This window comes from Pteropus alecto, unplaced genomic scaffold (genome assembly GCF_000325575.1).
Source record: "Pteropus alecto unplaced genomic scaffold, ASM32557v1 scaffold121, whole genome shotgun sequence".
Classification (NCBI taxonomy): Eukaryota; Metazoa; Chordata; class Mammalia; order Chiroptera; family Pteropodidae; genus Pteropus; species Pteropus alecto.
Genome location: NW_006434369.1, coordinates 12,824,494 through 12,847,331, shown reverse-complemented (window position 1 = coordinate 12,847,331; position 22,838 = coordinate 12,824,494). Strand labels below are relative to the sequence as shown.

The window sequence follows — 22,838 nt, the reverse complement described above, 5'->3', positions numbered from 1 at the left end:
CTTTCCTTTAATCCTCCTAACTTAGTTATCTCTAATTTACATTTTATTTTTACAGATTAAGAAAATATGGTTAATTGATTTGCTTAAGGTCACACAACTAGTAAGTGATAAAACAACACTCAACCTATTTTCTAAGTCTCCATTTGACCTTTGAATCACATACAATTACTTTGATTCAGCATCAGTACTGAAATATTAAATAACATTAACCAGTAAAGTGCTTGAACACTCTATTTTTCTTATTATTTGGAAATATAAATTCTTTAGCTCTTAATAATTGATTACTTATTTATTCAGCCAGCAAGAGTTATATTGTACAGAACTGTTAATAAAATGTCTTTTTGTTCTTTTTATAGTACTTCAATAGTAGCCTTTCTATGAGAGTTGGCTTTTAATTTAGAAAAAGTCTGTAGTTACTAAGTCCAAAATCAGTGGGATAGCAGGAATTTCCCATCTTATTTTAGCCACTGCATATTCCAATAAACCCAACAACAACAAAAGAACCATCAACTCTAGGGAATATATCTTATTCTAGTTCCCTCTAGGGCATTTAAGTAGTTAGTTTCACCTCAATGAATACTGACTACAGGAAAGAAAGAAACAAAAAAGATTTTTTTTCAACCACATTTACTGCTTCACATGAATATCTGAAAACAAATCCATCTGTCTTTCCTTTCTGTAACCTTTGCACAATTTATTATAGATCTTAATAAACAAACTACTGTAAATATCCATAAGGGAAAATGAACTTTAAAATGAGAGATGAATAAATAGCTAAATAGGTCAACCACTAAAGGGACTATTTTTTTAAATTAAGCCAATCATTTGTAACTTTTATTAAAATAATTTTCACTTATAAAAACAATTTATAACTTGATCTTAACTCAAGTTTTCACAGCGGTTGAATTTTACATTAAAAATTGCAAAATTTCACCTAAAGAACAAACAAAACACTCAGACACAAGCTTATACTTTAAAAATTCTATCAATTTCAGCAAATAAAGAACGACTGCATATCAATTTACATTAGTCCTCTGGTCCAGAATACACTTTCCATTCAAAATATTTTAAATCTCTCTTCTGTACAGCATGGATAGCTTCTAGTGGGAGTTAGTATATAGTCTGTTCTTGATGAAGACAACACTAGACAGATGTTGCCTGATGCCAGGATAATGCTGAATGTGACAAAACCAGCGCGATACATTAAGATATTTCTCCTTTTCTTGAACTGTCAGGTCAACCTAAGTAGAGATTAAAAACACACACACAATACAGACATTACATAAGCACAACTATTAATATCATCTGAGTAGAAGAAAGAAATGGGGGGAAAAAAGCAGTTCTCAAAGCCAATATATTTAGATAGGAGTAAAAATATCCAGCCACTTGGAAGAGCTATCCATTTATTTAATGCTTTTATGTTCACTTCAAAACATAGATGTGCTTTCTATGGAAATCTCAAGTTTTCAACAAATGCCAATTTTACATTAACCCAGAATGAAGGCCCAAAGAGTTCTTTACTTTATTAGAAAGGAAAATAGGACAAAAGAAGAAAATAGCTTCCAAAAGACTAAGATACGGTTCTTCCATGTTTTTTTTTTTTCAGCAAACTTAAGAAAGGTTTATTGGCATCTAACATATTTAACAAAAGAATACTATGTAAACTCATATATGAATGTGTGTGTGTGTGTGTGTGTGTGTGTGTGTGTGTGTGTGTGTGTAGAGAGAGAGAGACAGATAGACTGACAGACTACTGCTTCCTTTCTATCAAACTCTACAGAAAAACTTCACTCAAGAAGACAATGATCCATTTAATTTTAAGTGATTATTGCTTAATACAAGAAGAAAGGGCTATTTTCAGTGGTAAATGCCTCAGATAAACAGCAGACTTAAATTCTGTTTGCAATAAAGCTAGACTCTATCTTCAGTGAATAAACCAGTTCACAGAATTTACTATCAGGCTACAAGTATGCCCAAAGATTTGGTTAGAGAAAAGATGCAATAAAAATAGTTGTACCAATCATTTTACTGGGCTCAAAATCCAAAGTAGATGACTTAAAGACTTTTCTCTAAGACAAATCTTAGATTGGAATTATGAAGAGCTGTCAGATAAAGAAAAAGCCAGCAGTGCAGTAACTAACAGCCATGACCTATGTAAGAGTAGTGTAGTTCTTTCTTCTGTTGTTAATTCAACATTTATTTACCGGATATTGAAAGTCTCCATAAAACTGACAGAAATGTTTACACAAAGACATCTCAGTCACCTTCCTGTAGTTCAAACACATTAGCAATCTGCTTGTTGGAAGGCACTTTTAGTGAGATGGATATCCTGTGGCTGCTCAGAATTTAGCATAAACATACTTGTGCCTACAGCCAAATATTCTGCTAAGTTACTGTGAACAAAACTGAAAGACCAATCACTTTAGTATGCAACATTACAGAATACAAAATAACATTAACAATAAAATGAAAAGGTAGACACTACTTTCTCAATAAATGTTTAAGTGAATTCATACTTCCATTCTACTAGGAGGCAATTTAAAAAGAAAATTTAATATGTTATCCTGAGTTCCTTTTTTCCTTTATGACATTAGGAAACTATTCTATCAATATCTGATCTTTTAACAGTATCTTTGGTGGTCTCAAATGTTTATCCCTGTTGGCCCAGTTTACTTAAAATTATTAGCAGTGAGAGGCTCACTGCTTCTATTATATAAAAATTTAAGTTTCAGGCTTAAGTCCCACATACAAGCTGCTATAGCATATTATAAAAATATACTCATCTTGTTTAAAAGGATGTAATGTAAAGTTGTGTCTAGTTATTAGATATATGTTACTATAACTGTTTCACCTACAATATAGTTAGTCCATGGCATAGAGATACAAAATTAACAAATGTGTCAAAAAAATTGGTCAAGAATGTCTTTTTTATGCAAAAAGTACTTTTTATTAAAAGAGAATTCATGGTTTCACATGTAAAGAATTACATTATTCCTGTCTGGTGTGCTGTACATAGGAGGCACTCAAAAAACATTGTGGAATAAATTAAATATCAGTCTATATTTCAAAACGCAAAACACATTTTATAAAAGAGCTCTTTTTGGTTCTTTTTCTAAATCTTTACCACATGTGAACTTCACCACTGATTTCGGGGGAAAAAATAAGATTTTTTAAAAGCTCAACCACTGGTAAACATAGCTACAAATCTGACAGGAAATGAGGGTGAGTTCTCTTAAATAAATAGATAAAATTCAAAATCAATTTCAGTAAATCTTTTTACTGGTAGTTAAAGGAAATAGAAAAGCAGGTTTTACTCCAACTTGATTTCATGTTAGTACCTGAAATACATGATCAAATTGACCACTTTCTTGCAATTTAGTCTCTCTAGAACTCTTTCTTTTAAAAAAGTCTCTACTCAGCCATTTTGTGAGATATTATTTTTCAGAATGAATTAAAATGCCCTGAGAAGAAAGCATTTCCAAACAATAAAGTACTAAAGCTTGTTTGATATATGTTCAAGTTGCTCACTCGGATTTTGAAAAAGGGCAAAAAGGGCAATGTATGTTTACTATTTACATTTCACAACAGCATTTGCTATCACAGAGAGACAGCATATGCCATTACCAGGGCTATTATTCAACATAATTATTCAACATAATAACAAAATACAACACACAGCAAAATAAATGTTCTCTAACTTAACATTTTCACATTTAGTTTCTAGTTTAAGGATTATAACAGGCAGGCCCACAGTACAAAATAACTTTTATTCCAAGACCTAAATCTTCATTAACACTTCCCAATTTATTCTAATAATTTTTAACTAGATGATCTATATTTTACAGAATGTAATTTGTTCATTTTCTCAGATAACTTTGCTACAAATACAGAGCTTTTCCCAAATGATCAAGTTACCACTTAACCTTTTTGTTTAAAGTCTGGAGCTTCCCTTTGAGTCTGAGAAAATTATGATTGATCTCGACTTGTTACCTCTGCTACATTTTTGGTAGACATTGATGTTCTATTTCTGAACTTACTGTAAACAACAGATTTTTTCCCCACCAAACTTAGTTGTTTTAGAACTTTCTGGATAAGAGCCCCATCAACTATTTCTCACATTGGTTTTTCATCATCCCTTTCTATTTACTAGTTTTTCTTTTCCCTTTTATTTTTTTACAACAGGAAATAATGCAATGGTTCTAGTTACCACTTCCTGCTTCTTATTGGTCTACATGCCAGTGTGTCTAACAGTGATGCTTGGCTCTTTCTACTTAATCATTCCTTTTTATTTCTATTGGCACTCTATAACTAGTTTGAACTTTAAAGCCAAACAGATAATATTCTTAGTGACTAATTCTCCATGAAGACATGTGAGAAACACTTGAAGGGACCCATTCCAGATAAGGGTGAAATGATGGTTTGCCACCTTTCCAATTGGCACCATGCTGCCTCTGGGACATGCTTTATGGCTAGTGGTCCTGGACTGCTCTGCTTTTTCTTTTACTTTTTCTTTCTTTCTAAAAGAATGGCATACCTCCATTGGTGCTCTGAACTTCAAAAAAAAAAAACCAAAAAACAAAAACAAACAGATTTCAGTTGATAATGATCTTAAACTCAGGCAGCACATAACTTTACAAAGGATTTTAATAATCTTGAGTAACAGTCTGTTCATAGGGACTGCTATCTACTAGTGAAATCACTGTAAGAAAGCAATGAGTCACTGGTGTGATAATAAACAGCCACACTAACTGGCAGTTTAACAAAGAAAGAACAGTATAATGGTCCTCAAAGGGAATTAAGATAGACCAGATCTTATAATCAGAGTAACTTGGTCACAACTAAAATTGGGCTCAGGCTGAAACAAAATACAGTGGGATTATTTGATGACATGAAGGTTCCCGGACTGCTGTTTTATACACTGCACTGATTACCTATTAAGTATTTAATAACGTGAACGAATAAATGAAGGAATAAAGGCAAAAATAAATATACCACAAAGCAAACAAAGCACGAGTAACTGACGAATATGAGCAGGTAGCTGATCTGAACTTCACATCTACTCTGCCTGAATTTAATACCTAGTAATCTTTTTTTTTTTTTCCTCATTTGGGTATATTTACACCTAATTCAATAGGGATGCCATTTAACACCATAGTATACTGTCACGAATTTAATACCTAGTAATCTTTTTTTCTTTTTTCTCATTTGGGTATATTTACACCTAATTCAATAGGGATGCCATTTAACACCATAGTACAATTCTGTCACAGTACAGAATTTTACTCTGTGAGGCCTGTTCCTTAATAAGGTGTTTATTCCTCCAATGCAATGTACTTTGCCTGTACTTGGACCAGGGTGGGAGAGATGTTTTGGTTATGAACTCATTTTATGAATACTCAAAAGGATGGTTAATAGGGTGGTTATATATTATTCCACTTACTGATATTTTGAAAAAGATAAGCATAATATCCTAAATCATAATATCATATAAAAAGGATATACATTCCAAAATAAGGACTATAAATAGATACAGATCATGTCAGTGTAACCCTAGTTTTAACATGCAGCATTGAATGAAACTCTTTTAACCTGCTTGAAAACCAAACACCTTAATGAAAACTTGATGTTAAATGAAGCCAGACTTGCGATGGTCCTGATAGGTAGGCCTTCATTAGCCTGCTGACAGGCATCACATAGGATTAGAGATCACATTTCACTAACATTAAACTTTGATCACATTTCACTAACATTAAACTTTACAATTAAGTAATGCCACATTTAAATGTTTTTAAATTGTCAACAAGTGTGTTGTTGTTTTGAGATATAAATCATTTTTCCCTTCTATAAGGTAGCCATGCTCTTAGCAGCATAGTCTCACTCAAACCAAGTTGTGAACTCCCCCAAGTTGAAAGACTCCAGGGTCTGCCACTGAGGGAAAAGTACCCTAGTAGCAAATCCTCTTTGGAGGCTTTTTGCATTTTGAGATGAGGTAAATTGTGATATGTCACCATATTACATTCAAAAAGCTAATATTTTGAATCTAGAATGGAATAAAAAGAGGCTGATGCGATCAAAGTATGTCAGCTCTACTTAAACCATTTTCACATTCAAATATGCTTACTTTAGATTTAAGTATATTGAAGTATATAGCCAAAGATTATACTTTTACTATAAAGACACGCAACTTAAAATAGAAAATATAGAGGAAGAGATTGACATGATCCTCTCCTAAATCTTCTTATTTTGATTAAAATTCCTTTTAAGTATGGGGAACATTCACCCCACTTTTTTCTTGTTGTACCAGTGAAATTCTTAAAAGCCCTTCCTTCACTGACAAAAATGTTGTTTGGATGATAAATCACATGTCGTAGTACTTATAAGCAATATTTATAGTCAAACTTGTCGTAGGTTGTCCAAAACAATAAAAATTCCCTTGGACAGCCAAAGCCATTCAAATTTAGCAGATCTTTTTCTGACAATTTCATGATTCTACATTCTACTTTTCTCTATATGCCTCTTTAAATGATCACATAATATTCTGATCAGAAATTAGCATGAGATGCCATTTTTTCTTATTCACTAACTGTTTTCATGTAAAAGTCTTATCTCTTCAAAGAAATCAAAAGTTGCTTGAAAATAGTTTTATACTTCTTTTAGGTTCCACAAGTATAGTATAATGGACACATACAGTAAGTTCTTATTAAGTAAACTTGTAATAATAGAGTACTATGCTGAATTAAGGATCATAGTAGGCCATTACAATAACGATGTTATAGAACTTAACTCAATTGCTTAAAGATCTTAGAGAAATAATTCTTAATAAGTGAAGTAAATCCAAATCCAGAAATTATAGCTTGAGTGGGGGACAAAGAACAATTATCATACTATGGCATACATATTATTATGGCATTTTCGTTTACGAAGGGCTTCCCCACACAGTATGACGCTTGAGTCAGAAAACTGAGTTTTTCTTGGCCATTCCAAAACCTCAGCTCTGTCTCTCTGCATAAAGTACTCAATGTTCCCAAGCATTAGTTTCCTTCTCTATAAGAAGACAGTATCACTAGTCTTATCTCCTCCGAGTTAGGAGATACAATGAGAAAATACATATAAAACTTTGAAAAACATAAGAAATATGTGAATTATATTGTTTGATGTCTCGGGAGGGGAGGGCAGACTATATTCACGTGCCAGGAATTATGTCAGACAATAGGATTACAAATATGAATTGTTACAATCTCTGACTCAAATAGTTTATAAATTTAAATGATAGAGAAATTTTCCAAGCAAAATAAAACAAGCCAGAACTCAGGTGGTCTGTGAGGTATAAAAAGAAATGGAGTAAAGAACACTTGAATATGCTTTAGGAGCTTTAGAGGGCCTCACCAGAAAATTAGTGCTGGAACTGAGGGATATTTGATGAAATAGAAATGAATTTGGGAGCAAGATAAGGGCCGGGCCAACGAGCAAAAGAGAAGAGCAGTGCAAGGACACTGAGTCGAAAGAGAAAAGTTTGAAGAGACTCCAGGAGTATGCTATGGCTGAGAGGCATGTGGGGAGAGTGATGATGATGCGGCTCAAAAAGGAGGCGGGGTCACATGAAGAAGGATCTTCCAACTTAGAGAGCGAGGAACTACTTAATTATTTTGAGGGGGGGGAAAAGGCACATTCATGAGAAAAACTGCCTCAGTGGCAATCAACTGTAAGAGATGAGACTGATGGCAGGAAGCCATTTTAATAGCCCAGACAAAAGAAAACGAATTCTGGAATTAGGCAATGTCACCCAGGATCATAAAAAGAGACACATGAAAGAGGCATACACAGGTGGAAACGTTCTGACTGACTGAATGCATGAGGTGAAGAATGTAGAAAAATGTGAGTTCTTTTTTTTCTGCAGGGAGAAGATGGGTTTTGGGAGGTTTCAGGCAGAAAGACACATAAAAAAGTACAAACTCTAACCCAAACTGCCTGGTTTCCAGACCTGGTTTTGCCACTGACTTGCGTGATCTCAAAGGAGACATCTGACCTCTCAGTGCCTGCTACTTCATCTATAAAATAAGGATAACAGTACCCTTCTCACAGGGCTGTTACAAAGATTAAATGAGTTAACATTTATAATGTACACAGAATAGTGTCAACAGAACATAGTGAGTGCTTACAATTGTTCGTAAATAAACTTAAGATGGGAAACAATTTAAAGAGATTGACCAGAGAGGGAAAAATCGAAGATATGAGAAAGGATATAAAATTTGGGACAAGATCCAGAAAGGGGGCAGGATGTGGGCAGGGGAGGAGGGGAAAAGAGGCCAGATGAATGGATTAGCCTCGGAAAAAAGCAAGATGATTCTTTCTGAAGTCAGAGCAGGAGACAAGATGGATGAAGATGTGCCAGTAGGCAGGGCTGAAAGATGAGGGTATTTAAACTACAGCCTCCATTTTCTGGTGGAATAAGGGAAGAAGGTTCTGTGATAAGGACTGAAGATAAATGGGAAGGTAAAAGGGTAGTACTTGAAGAAAATGCTAACAGTCTAGAATTATGCCTGGAAGGGATGAAAGAGCAGATCAGTATGAAAGCTCGGCTGAAATTGGAATAGTGGTAACAACCAGTAGTTTTTTAATTTCTCCAACAGCATTAAGCTTGGATATAGGACTGAAGGCATTTATTTGGAATAAAAGTTGGAGATTTATAGGGAAAGTGAGCTGAATGTACAGTTGAAGAAAGAAGCTGAAGATGCCATAATAAGAGGATATAGTTGAAGTTATACAAAAGGGGATCTAGATTTAATGGGAAGAAAGTAGTAAGTTAGGAAAAAGGGAAGGAATAGTTACTTCAGTAATAATGGCATTAGGAAGTAAGAGCTTAAGAGCTAAGGATAAGATGTCACACAGAAGATGGGGTACTAGAATTAAGATGTAAAGATGGAGCCAAATGGTGACCACAGGGTCCAGGTGATGATGACGATCAGGTCTAAAGGGTGATCAGAGAAGTAGCTGCATAGAGCAGAAACAAGAATAGGAATCAAGCAAGTTGAGGAACAAGAAGCTACTATGTTTGACGGATACATAAAAGGAATATTTACATAAGGTACCTTATATCAAAATTATTCCTTTCATTTTTATTTGATAAATTGAAAACTGAAATTTGATTTAAATTCAAGACAAAAAAATCATCTAAACATTAGAAAAGACGCCAATAACTATTCAAATACTCACTATAAAGCGATGAAGTCCATAGTATAACAGGATATCTGCTAAGGTAAAGTTATATCCTGTAAGGTAGACTTTATCTTCAAGATATGAATTAAGATCCTATAAAAAAATAAATGAAATATTAATTTAAAAACAGTAACAATAAAGTTAATTACCATTATCATTTGACCTTAAACATTTAGAAGTCTATTAGAAATCAGAGGATTGACATTTAATAAATTTAATCTTTGATACTAATAAATTCAGATTCATTCAAAATCACAAACCATACCAATCACCTCTTTTAAAAAAATAGGGTAAACATTATTAGTCTTATTTTATTTTAAAGAAATAAGGAAACATTAAAAATGATATTTCAAGTGATCAGTTTGGATTTCTAATTTTTATTTGTGGGGGAACATTTTGTAAATCAAACCATGTTAGATTTACTTTTTTCCATTAAAATATAAAAATCTCAACAATTTCTATTTCTTAAGAGAATTATAATTTATTGGTTTGTTGCATTTTTTATATATGTATAAACATTTTTAATTGCAACAGAATATATGTAACATAAAATTTACTATCTTAACCAGTAAGTATTAAGGGTATTCATAGTCTTGTGCAAACAATCTTCAGAAATTTTTCATCTTGCAAAACTAAAACTCTATACCTATTAAACAACTCCCCATTTCCCCTACCCCAGGTCCTGGCAACTACCATTCTGCTATTTCTAGGAATTTAACTACTTTATACTACATATAAGTGGGATGGATCATAGAGTATTTGTCTTTTTGAAACTAGCTTATTTCACTTTGCATAGTATCCCTAAGGTTCATCCATGTTGTAGCATGCTTCAGAATTGCCTTCCTTTTTAAGGCTATTCCATTGTGTGTATATATATATATATACACACCACATTTTGTTTATTCATTCATCTGTCCATGGACACTTGAGTTGTTTTCACCTCTCAGCTATTGTGAATAATATCGCTATGAACATGAGTGTACAGTATCTGTTTGAGAAACTGTCTGAATTCTCTGGGTATGTATCTGTAAGTGGAATTAGTGGACCTTTTGGTAATTCTATTTAAATCACCATATTGTTTGTCATAGCAGCTATACAATTTTACCAAAAGTGTACAAGGTTTCTCATTTCTGTATACCCTTGTCAACATTTATTTTCTGTTTCTTTGATAGTTTTGATTTACATTAGTAATGTTGAACATCTTTTCATATGCTTGTGAGCTTTGTGTATCTTCTCTAGGAAAATGTCTACTCAAGTCCTTTGTTCATTTTTTAAATTGAGTTCTTAGGTTTTTTTTGTTGTTGAGCTGTAGTTCTTTATATATTCTGGAGATTAACCCTTTATCATATATATGATTTGCAAATATTTTCTCCCATTCTATGGGTTGCCTCTTCATTCTGTTAATAACAGAAGTTTTAAATTTTGACACAGTCCAATTTTGATGCCTGTGCTTTTAGTATCATATCTAAGAAATCATTGTCAAAACAAATGATGCAATATTTTCCCCTATGTTTTCTTCTAAGAGTTTTACAGTTTTAGGTCTTATGTTTCAGATTTTGATTCATTTTGAATTAATTTTTATATATTGTATAAGATAAAGGTCCAGCTTCATTCTTTTGCAATTGGCTATCTAGTTTTCTCCATACCTTACAAAGACTCCAGTTCTAAACACTGTTTAAAGCTATAGTAAGCTTACTGTCATTTGTTCTCCAGTCTGTTACTACCAATTTTAAAAGGTTAAGACTATACAAAAATAATTCATTTAAAATCATTACCAAAAAAATACTAATAAGCAATGACCTCTTTAAATGGCCAATAGGCACTTTTGAAGAAATATTTAAAGTACAAGTTAAAAAATGACACAAAAATATTAAAACGTCCTAATCTAAATTGGAAGTATTTTCTGACAGATCAGAATGAATAAATCAATTAGTTTCCTGAGAAGAGAAAAAAAACCTAGATAAAAAAATATTACATGAATACTTTTGGTCCCTCTCAAAATTAACATATAATTTAACAGCACAGGAATTTACGTTAAATTACATTTAAATTAAATAAGACAAAAGATTCATATACCTTTAAGAAAGGTTTATCAATAGGTTATATGAAGTATTATCAGATTTCTCACAGGGTCCTCTAAAGATGAGTTATAAAACACTGCCCAGTAATCAATAGCATTTATTCTGGAAAAATTCTTTAAACTGTAGCGAGAGCATTTGTTTTCTCAAATCACATCCCAAGTGTTTGGCACACAGTGATTTAGTAATTAGTAAATGTTTGTTGAACTGAATTCAATCTCTTTTAATTTGCCCACATTTTCATTTAAAGACAGTTAATTTTCAAAATGGCATATGAATATAGACTGCTAGGGGTGGTATAGATGAGAGCATAAATGAATGTGGGCATAAATGAGACAAATTCAGAAGAATCAAAATAAAATTTGGGTAGAGAGGGTAAAATATATGAGGAGCTACCATTTAAATTTTATAGTAATCTGTTAAATGTGGATGGTTTCTCTTTAAATGTCTTCAAATGAAACGACTTTGATAAAGTATAAGAATAAAATAAATATACTTTCATTTAGTTTTAAGAAGCATTTTAAAATAGCATCTGAAACAATAATTTAACTGTTTTGTATAATGTATATATTCTTAAAACAGAATTTATATCTATGTTTTAGTTATACAGACTCAAGGTTACAGTCTCATAAATGAAGATAAAAAGCTATGATTAGGTAATACTCTTCTGATTAGTGATACTAATTTCTGATATTCATTTCCTTTTTTTTTTTACAAGTCTTTTTGATGTCATTGCCAAACTTTAAAAAAAGAGTTCCACCTGATTTTTTTCCTTCCTATCTAATAATTTGGAAAAGCAGTATAATAAACAACTGTATCTCTTCCATCTAGATTCAACAAATGTTAGCGTTTTGCAAGGCCTGCTTTTTAAAAGTACATATTACCTTACTTATATGCCATTTAAACTTAGATTCATGGTTTAAGCACTGAAATGGAACTTTACAGAGTAAGAATTAAACCCTTTCATAACACCTTAATAGCAAGAGCTTTAAAAATAAACAATAAAAAGATAAACAGCCTAGTTTAAATGGGCAAAGAATATGTATAAGCAAATTTTTTAAAATAATGAAAATGGTCATAAACATTATGGAACAAATGCCACAGCATTAATACTTTTAAGAAAACACAAAGTAAACAAATCAATTTTGGTTCATTTGTTTTGGTAATGAAATTGGGGTGGTAAAAGAAGAAAAGGGTAATATTCACGTTAGCAAGGGTTTTGTGAAGAGGCCGCTCTCATATACTGCCAAACTATAATAATACACTTTTCTGGAGGGCAAATGAGCAACATAGCTTTAAAAATGTACCTAGTTTTGTCCTAGCAATTTCCCCTGCAGGAATTTAGCCTAAGGAAACAAATGCGAATGGGTTAAAATATTTAGCAACAATCTAGTAAATACATGGGGATAGACTATTTAAATTCTAGTACAACCATATGATGGAATACTAACAGATTAATCAAGATAGTAAAAGTGAATATTTATGGACATGAAAAGTGAATATTTATGGATTTGTTCACAACATACTGTCAGTGAACAAAATAAGTTAGTGTCCAATAACTGCACATTTTAAAAAGAAAACACACATGTATATATGAAAAGAAAAAGCATGGAAAGAACACAAAAGGGGTTCAATAAATATTTCATAACTGAACATAAGTGTTCTCTCTTGATGATGGGATTAGAAGTGTTTGAAATTTACTTGCTTATAGTTCCTAAATTTCTATAATATATGTTGCCTTTACGATTAAAATACGCTACCATAAAATAGCAAAAGCAAAGTTGCATAGAAAAGAACTTTCTCATCAGTGCTCATATGGCCAAAAATCACATTGCAGTTCATTATCCATATATTTGCTTCTCCCACTGGTACGAGTTCTGTAAAGGCAGGGGCTGTGTCTAATGGGTCACTGTTATCACTAGCTCCTATATCTGACATATCATTTTAGGTACAGATGAGCAAACTGTGACAGAGCAAGGACCACAACCCGTATCACCCAGTTCCTCATACATTCAAAAATAATAATAGTTCCAGTCAGGCTGTCCCAATCAAAATTTCAGATAATAATATTTACATATCCCAGATACAATGTTTTGAGAATTTCATGTGCCTAATACCAAATCTATGAATACAACTTTGAACTTATAAACCCAATTTAATGAAATCCTATTCCTATCTTGCAGAATTAAGTACTTTATTAGTATCCTTTCTTTTGGAAAACTGTAAGAGAGATAGTTACGTTCATTTTTTATTTGTTTGAAATCCCACATTCACTTAGAGGGAAGACATGTTTGCTTCCCTCTGGAAATGCTGCTGAACATGGCAGGGGGCAGAGGGAAGAGTCAGTATTGATATTAAGAATGCATAGTTAGCATGACAGACCATAAAGGACCAAGGTCTGAAATTTATTTTCCACCAGTTCTCTTGATGGTATATATCAAGAATATAGTTTCAATCATGTTCCCCAGAGAGGTAAATGAAAATCTTTCAGTACTATAAGATTTTCTTGTACAACTTATATTATCAATTTATACGATAATGAGAATAAAATTAGGAAACAGATGAGGTACCAGCAATGATATGTGGTTGACTGATCTCTAAGGTTCCTTCAAATTTAAAGCTTTAAAAAAATTTTTTAAAAATTGCATTATTTTAAAAAAATTATTAACAAAAATAATTTCAGTTGCAATGTGACTCTGAAGCCATATGAAGTATATTTTATAGCGATAGATTCTTTTATTCTAATTTGACTTCTCTGGAAAGAAAATATATATTCTAAAGCATTAAGTCTCAAGGGAGGGAATTGTGGGCTTTCTCAGATCAATCTGACAGTTTTTTTTTTTCAAACTACAGTCCCTGAAAATTCTGATTCCCCCTTTGCCTTTGAGAAAGTAATTTATTGCTTAGAGAATCAGGATTGCTGAGTGGGAAAATAAATATTAAGTTGCCACATAATAAAAATCATACAAAGCTATAGTTATTGACTATGAAGAGTGTTAAAAAGGAAAAGCACAGGATTGTACTCTCATACAAAGCTATAGTTATTGACTATGAAGAGTGTTAAAAAGGAAAAGCACAGGGTATTGTACTATGAAGGAAAAGCATATAGAACAAGGAACCACATCTGTTTGAGAGAGAGGTAGTCCAAGACATTTCTGGGGAAGGGGTATCTGAGCTGAGATCTCAAGGGAGAGGGCTGGCAGAATCTCTTCCAGGCAAAGGTAATAACAAGTACAAACTACCCTGAGGCAGAAGGAAACAAGAAGGCTAATAGCTTCAGCTACTGAATCTCAGGGGAAACAGATTTCTGCTATTAACAGTCCATGCATTTAGCCTATGAAGTGAAGTCACGATACCTTCAATAGGATGCGGATATCATCTTTATCGGAGTATCCATCTACTCGTGTTACTCTGTATTCTAACCATTGTTGAACTATTGCTTTTTCTTCTGCAGTGCTCCCAAGCAAATATTCTTTGTTAGCTTGCTTGACTAGATGAGCTGCTATAGTAGTCAATCCTGTTAGACTTGGACCATTGTTTGTTTGAAGAACTGGAATCTTAAAATGAAAACAAAAGTTCTTCAGGTAAATTTTAAAAACAAATACTATCACAACTGTAAGTTCTAAGTAATAGCTAAATCCCTCAATGTTTTTTCAAATCTCTAAGATTTTACTCTAAGATACTAGGTTACATACTAAATTATGTAAATGAAAATCAGGAAAATAGCAGTTATATAATTTACATTTGCTAACAGATGCTTGATGCTGAAACTGGTAACATTGCAAAAATCAGTATAATGTTTCTATATAATTGATAACTGTGCATCTACAAAAAGAGGAAATGAAAATCCTAATACTGCATTAATTTCAATCAAATTTACCCATACCCTATTTTAGCAAGGTGAACATGCTTAAATAAACCTGACTTCTATAATAACAAAAATGAGAAAGATATAGTACACTGAGTTCATCTGATATAGTTAGAACCACCAAATGGGACCTAGGCTGGTTTTAGTGATATGTGATTTAATATAATTAGCTGTCTCATTAACTAGCTGTGGATTGTGATGGTGACTTGGTTGCCATGGATTACATATTCATCAATTTTGCAGCCATTTAGAGTGAGGTCACTATAAATGTTAGCTAGTATTTTATATTTAAAAAAAAATTCACAATGTAACTGGGGCGACTGATATTAAAGTCTGGGCTTTGTGTAATCATCTGAAAAATAATCCTACTTTTTATGTTTCTCCTATGGTAATGACAATACAAAGGGTTAGATCATAAGAAATTGCTGATTAATTTAAATGTTCTTGATGCACAACTAAGTGAAGCACTATGAAAAATTTAAAAGAAAATGGAAAGTATCCAATGGGGAGACTAACCATTATAAATAAAAGTATACAATCTAAATTACCTATGCAAAACAAAAAAAAATACATTCTTGGGAAGACTGCTGCTCTTTTCAGCCATGAAATGGTATCTTATACTTTCTAGTGATTTACACTTTCCAGGGCATTTTCATATTCACATCTAGGTCAACAGGACTCTGAACTGCATGGGGCGATTAACATTTTATGGCTAGAGTCAAAGGTTCTCCTTAAAGTGAAAGGAAGTAACTAATTCTTATCACCCAGTGACATCATAGCTGTCATTAATAGAGAGGAATGTTATGGTGCATTATCTGCTTACAAGCAAATCTATTATGAAAAATAGAAACAAACTAAGCAAACAACCATGGACAAATTTCTGAAAAGAATGTCACCTCAAGAAGAGCCTCAGGCAAGGTCTTTCATAAAATATTCCACAAGTAAGCATCATTATCATAGGAGATGACAGCTCAATACATGTTATTGCCCCTAAAAACTTTCCAGTGGGACAGATGTGTAGGGAGAAGATATACTGATAATCCTCACCTCGTCACCCCGTGTAGGCCTAGGTTAATGTGTGTGTTTGCATCTTAGTTTTTAACAAAAAAAGTTTAAAAAGTAAACAAAACTAAAAAAAAAACCCACCACTTTTAAAAACAGAAAAAATCTTATAGAATAATAAAGAAAAAATATTTTTGTATAGCTGTACAATGTGTTTGTGTTTTAAGCTAAGTATTATAAAAGTCAAAGTTTTTAAAAATTTAGTTTATAAAGAAAAAAAGTCACAGTAAGCTAAAGTCTATTATTGAAGAAAAAATTTTTAAATAAATTTAATGTAGCCTAAGTGTACAGTGTTTATAGTCTACAGCAGTATACAGTAATATCCTAGGCCTTCGCAGTCACTCACCACTCACTCACTGACTCACCCAGAGCAACTTCCAGTCCTGCAAGCTCCATTTGTGTAAGTGCCCTATACAAGTCTACCATTTTTTGTTTTATACCATATTTTTACTGTACTGTTTCTATGTTTAGAAAGACGAATACCATTGTGTTACAACTGCCTACAGTATTCAGTACAGTAACATGCTGTACAGGTTTGTAGCCAAGGAGCAATAGGCCAAACTGTGTAGCCTAGGTATGTAGTAGGCTATGCCATCTAGGTTTGTGTAAATGCCACTCTATAATGTTCTCACAAGGACCAAATCGCTGAATCACGCACTTCTCTGAAGGCAGCCCCATCATTAAGCAACACATGACTGTAGATCCAAAATTATCTTCCTACAATCATTTCCCTCCTCTAATATATTTCTTCTACCGCAAACAACGATCTAATGCCCTTCAGTGCCCTGAGAAACCTGGGTCCTTATACCTCACCAGTCAATCTCATAGCTTAACTTTGCCCCCTCATTCTCTGCTGTTGCACAATGAGTTGATATCATAAGGCCTTAGAAAAGCCTGCCCTGAGTGTTTGAGACTGGACCAAAACCTCTAATGTACGCTGTATCTTCTACATTTCAATGTACCACGTTTTAGTATTATAATGAAATTAGCTGCAATGTTTATTCACCCAGCTAAAAAAAAAGCAAGCTTCCTGAGGAGAGGGAGCTTGTCAGCCGTAACTATCACCGTTGAATTCCCCAGGCCCAGCACAGTACTACTTGGCACCCTGCTAGCCCTGGAGTAGTTGCGTAATACTGAATGAATGGTACTGTTATAGTAAATGCTGTCACTGAATGCAAATGCAGGACCTCCAGTTCGGTCGATCTATAGGCCCTTTGAAGACCCTCCTCGCTTTCCCAGAAAAGGATGATGACAATTTACCAGAAGGAAAAGTTCAGGCCGAGCCCTATCGGAGCAGGTTTCCCTTCCCCTTTCCGCGAGCTAGGGCTGCAGGAAGAGTCCCAGAGGCGCCTGCCCGCCGGGCGGCGCAGACACGTGGGGAGGAGAGGGGTAGCAGCCTCACTCCGTCTGCCTTTGCCTGCCAGCTCGTCCTAACTGGGCTCAGCAGGCCCCGCTCCAGTTCACCTCTTCCCCACCGCGCCTCCTCCACTTCTCACCTGGCGCTCGCCCTGAGCGCTGTATTTGTTCCCTTTGCTCAGTCCCAGAGACTTCTCCAGCAACATCAACTCCGTAGTCGCCGCCGCCGCCATCTTCCGGCCTGAGCTCCCGGCAGGGGCGGAACCCAGACAGCAAGGACCTCCTGCATTGGCGGAGAGGGAAGTCCCCACAAACGTCTCCGGCTGTTGGCTGAACAGAGCGGGGGGCGTGGAATACGCGCATGCGTGCAGAAGGCGGGGCCAAGGGAAGGGAAGGGGCGTGGTGTGAGGCAGATGGAGAGGCGATGGCAAACCTCAGCGGTCCGAGGTCTTAAGAGTTCTTGAGGACACACTGGGAGGACCAGGCTTTGGTTGCTGCAGTAGACTGAATATGCCAACTTCTAAACCGCAGGCTATTGGTCTGGCTGCCAGAGTTAACTGGTCAACTAATTTGACATGCTGAGACTTTTCATACATAATTGGAACCGAAATTTACCTTAGTTTGCCTCCGGACTCTGTGAGTTTGAACGATCGAATTGAATAGTAAAGAGTTAAAAATCTGAGTTTCCAACATATAGCGTTATTCATGGGGATTTTAACTGTTGTAATGGTGAATTGGAAAGACTAATTTTTCTTCGGTAAATCTACAGCTCAATAGTAGCAATAGAATAAAATTTAAAGATTATTTATATAGAGCACTGGGTATGTTTGTTAGTATCAAGCAATTCTCATAGCCCAAGGAAATCAGCCATTAATAGTTTTAAGAATCTTCATTAGCAACGGAAAAGATAAAAGTACTGATATGATTTATATAGCTGTTGATATGTATGTAAGCAATGCACATAATGATTTCCTCCTAAGTTGCTGTATTCTTACATCTTCAAAGTAAAAAATGGTTAGTATATATTGAAGCCTCGACTATTTTCAAAAGATTTCTGAAAAAAAAATTTCCACATTGAAGAATAAATAAACGAAATATGTATTGATCTGAGAGAAATGGAAAAGAAATACAAGTAGTTCATCACTAAATCAGAAATATTGAAATTTAGTGGGGAATGAGGCCACTATGACACTTTTCCTACCCCAGAATACTTAATGAATTAACACTGGCAGCAGAAGTAAATGTAAGGAAACTTGATCAAATCACCGTAAACAAAATACAAAGAAAATTTCAGTATAAGTGGATTGTGCATTAATTATGTTTATTTTCCATACATGGAGAATCGAATAACTATTTCACTACTTCTAAAAGGGCAATCCTGATAGAATTTAGATATCTAATTTCATTTTTTTAGGTACAGTTATTGCTTATAATAAGACATTTAAAAAAATTTCACAGTTATCTAATTCCAGTAGGTGGTATGTTTAAAATAAGTCTTGACCTAAATGACCGAAACTGAGATTTCAGTTCCAATATAAAATATATGAATAGATATTCACTCAAATGATAAAAGTGATAACTTTTGGAGAGTAAGATTGGATAAATGGGTGAAATATCACTTTTCAATTTATGCTCTTTGATTTGAATTATTGCAGATAGATTTTGTAATTAAAAAGAAAGTTTTTTAAGCTGCAAAACTTATTCTCTGGAGCATTCGTGATCTTGTTCTTTGTCATACGTTGTCAGTTTGGCTCAAATAAATGCTTATAAAAATTTCCTTAAAAAATGAGAAAAAGTTTGGCTTGTTTTACTGTAGTTTTAAGCTTCTTTCTTCTCTTCAAGTCTTGAAAATTTTTAACCCTGGCTTTCCTTTTCTTCTCTGGCATTCTTACTTTTGTTGTGGATGTTCATGACTGGGGAAGCAAATTGACCACAGCAGCACTTCTGACATGAAAAGGAAAGGAGGTTGTGTCACATAAAAAGAGGCAGATTTAAACTATATTTCAGGAGCCAGAGGTTCTAGTCTCTGCTCAACAGTAACTAGTTGTGTCACCTTAGGCAAGCAGTTAACCTTATTGGGACTCAATTTCCCCAACTATAACCCAATGCGCTTGGATTAAATATACTCTCTGGTTTCTTTTGGAACTGACATTCTGTCTTTCAATATTTAAAGTAACATGTATTTCACTTTTGCCTTAAAGCAAACATGTATTTTTATATACTTTTACCTTAAAGTGGACATGTATTTTTAACAACTGATGTAATTTTGTACTTTTGTATTGTAAGTGCACTACTAATGCAATTTTGTATTGTTGGTTAGAAGGGCCTTTGTTGTGGCCAGCTGTGGTGTATAAGTATAGTGGTTTGCTTGTTTTGAATAGAATTTAAGGATGGCCATGGAGATAGGGGTCTAGTTGTCCCTGTCATAGTCTCTACTTTTAATCCAATCAGATGAGAAAGAGGATTAGAAGTGCTTCATGTAGAAATACTTAGAAAGGCCCTATGCTTAATTAATGCTCTGATGTCACCATCTTAAAATTCTTAACAGTTTTTGGAAAGGGGTCCTGCATTTTCATTTTGCATTGGCCCACATGACTTATACAGTCCGTCCTGCATGTAAAGCTTATTACCTTTGCTCTCTAAAAAGATTCCAAGAAACATTGGGGATTTTGATATTTAGTGCCCAAAGGAAAATGAATGTATCTTTAATGAATGCAGATTCGTTTCAGGAACTTCAACATGATCTAGTGTGGCTGCCTTTGTACCTATTATTTGCCTCCTCAGAGAACCCAGAAGGAAACTAAGACTTGCTAAGTACTATTGTATGTTAAATACTTTGGCATAAGTTATATCATTCACAACAACAATGGGAGATGTGCAGCCTCCAGGTATTACTAGGGCTTTTGGATACAAATGACAGATCTACTCTGATTAAATTAAGCAGAGTAAGAATATATTACAGGATTTTAGGAAGTTCACAATAATGTTAGGAAGCCTGGAGAAATAATATCAAAGCTAGAGTCCCAAAACCAAGCTGGAAAATTGGCTTGATTAGGAACCTCTTACCACTGATGTCATAGCTACAAAACACAAACACTGGAAGTTATATTTTACTGCAGCTACTACTGCTACCAACACCAACACCACTTCTGCATCAGGAACATGACTTAACAGTCTTTGGGAAACTGCTCCTCTCCCACCACCATCTTTGGAAACTGCATGCCCCAGTCGAGGAGCTATTCCAGCACAAATGACAGCTCCAAGCACAGCGTGCTTCATAACATTACTCACTTCGGAATCAAAATGCGTATTGGCAAAATTTTTAGTCACTTGCTTGTGTCTTGGCTGTAAGGGAACCTGGGAAATTGAGTTTTGACTTCTATACTTGAGAGGTCTTGATTATGTATTTATCTCCAGTACTATGACTAAATGATTGTAATAAAGGTGGTGTACATTATGCAATGCTTATCTGCTCTGCATTGTAGAAACAACATAATTATCAAAAAACTATAAGTATTTTTACTACTATCAAAAATGTGGAGATAAAATGAAGAGCATATGAAAATAAAAACAGCTAACTGATATCCCTATTTGAGTTAATTATAAGAAAAAAGTTATTTCAAATTAGATGCTGAAGGAATAGGAGGGAAGGAAAAAGATTACTAGCTAATGCCAGTATTGTTTATAATAGGTAACTGATAGGCATATCCAAAAGAAGAAGAGATTAAGGTTATTATATAAAAGCATTATTCTAAAGGTAACCTTAGGACAAAAATATAAACTTTCCTAAACTTCAAAAGAAAGAATGCAAGTAAATAAAATAGACCACATAAGTGAATGACTGTATGTTTGTCTGTATGAGTGTAAATAATTTATAAAGCATGAATCAATATGAAAAGTTATGCAGGACAGGGCAAACTTCCAGAGTTAGAGTCAAAGGAAAGTTTATTAGAGAAGGAGTAATTCTCCATAGACAGAGCATGGTCTCCTCTCAGAGGCAGAGAGTGAGAGAGACTGAGACTCAAAGGGACACACAGAGAGAGGCAGAGACAGTGACCTTGGGAGGAACAGAGAAAAGACACTGAGAGGGACTGAGAAAAAGACAATGAGAGGGACCCCGAGTGTTCAGGGAATTCAGTTCATATACCATTCTTAGTTTCTATGAATTATAGTTTACAGACTTTGTTTACCCATTTTCTTTTGATTTTATGGATGTGGACTGTGAAAGGATGAAAGTATGTAGCAAGAAAAGGTAAGAATGTGTAGAGAGAGAGGCCTGCTGGCAATTCCCAGCCTTTGATCCATAGGTTCCCCATGGTTTTACCATAGGTAATGAATGATTTTATTTTGTGTAGGGTGCCACTTAAGGACTCTATTTTCCTGTTTCCCCTTCATGGTGTGAGTAGTTTGTTAGCAATCTCAGCAGAAATTTTCCTTTGTTCTGTAGATTTCCTTGGTGGTATGGCTGGTTAGCATATTGGAGTCTCTGATTATAGCTTTGAGATAGGAATTACATCAGGACTCCTCCCCAGAAACACTAAAATGAAAAACAGCACAGTTTTGTAGTTTAAAACTTCCTACTCGAGTGGAAAATAAAAGGGATAGGAAAAGTCCTCAACATAGGCATGCACAGAAGGACAACTGGTGTGACCTAGAATTCACCTTTGCTTTATTATACTATCATTATAATAAATTAGCATTGTGATTATGGCTGTACTCATCATGCATCTGACACCATGACAGTTCCTAAAAGCCCAAACACGGCAAGAAAAGGGGCATCTACTTAATTCTGGAAAAAGTAAAAAATAAAAAACCTTTTTTCTATGAAGCGACTACTAAAAATAATGAATATTCCACCCCTTAGTTAGGTTAATGGATAAAATCCCCAAACCCACCACGGATGGGGGAGTTCTCCCTTGAGCCTACCCACTTTCCCATTTGAGGGTGGATTTTCACTTGGCAGAAGTCTTTGGGCCTGACCACTTAAGCAGCTTGCTCTACTTTCTGAGAGTGAGCATACTTTGTCTTCAAGGCTGGCCGCTCTTGGTGGCCTATTTTCCCTTCTCAAAGTGTACTTTTGCTTTTAATAAAGTTAGCATGCATACAACTAATTTCTGGGAGTCTGCCTTCAAGTCTTTGTCAACCAGATGCCAAGAACCAAGGTCCAGGAGTTCCAGGACTCCCCAGAACCAGTAATAGCTTGATTTAACATTTTAGTTCTCTTGCCTCCTCCCTATATTAAAAGAACTGAGGCCAAG

General features: G+C 34.4%; 1 protein-coding gene and 1 long non-coding RNA gene across 4 annotated transcripts; both read right to left on the bottom strand.

The window, feature by feature from the left end:
- Positions 1-274: 274 nt before the first annotated feature.
- Positions 275-17,883, bottom strand: EEF1E1 (eukaryotic translation elongation factor 1 epsilon 1). Of its 3 annotated transcripts, none has more exons than XM_006909281.3 (4): positions 17,721-17,877; positions 14,651-14,851; positions 9,214-9,309; positions 275-1,241 (listed from the first exon to the last, which is right to left on the bottom strand). In XM_006909281.3, the coding sequence occupies exons 1-4, from the start codon at positions 17,811-17,813 to the stop codon at positions 1,101-1,103; spliced, it is 531 nt and encodes a 176-aa protein (XP_006909343.1). In that variant the 5' UTR covers positions 17,814-17,877; the 3' UTR covers positions 275-1,100. The 3 variants fall into 3 exon arrangements, with proteins under 3 accessions (XP_006909343.1, XP_006909342.1, XP_015442772.1); XM_006909280.3 differs by lacking the exon at positions 275-1,241 and adding an exon at positions 3,258-4,552; XM_015587286.2 differs by lacking the exons at positions 275-1,241; positions 14,651-14,851 and adding an exon at positions 3,258-4,552 and having other exon boundaries at positions 17,721-17,883.
- LOC112477636 lies at positions 4,627-9,205 on the bottom strand. The gene is made up of 2 exons (XR_003045531.1): positions 5,178-9,205; positions 4,627-5,078 (listed from the first exon to the last, which is right to left on the bottom strand). It is a non-coding gene; the product is annotated as an uncharacterized LOC112477636 (long non-coding RNA).
- Positions 17,884-22,838: the final 4,955 nt, after the last annotated feature.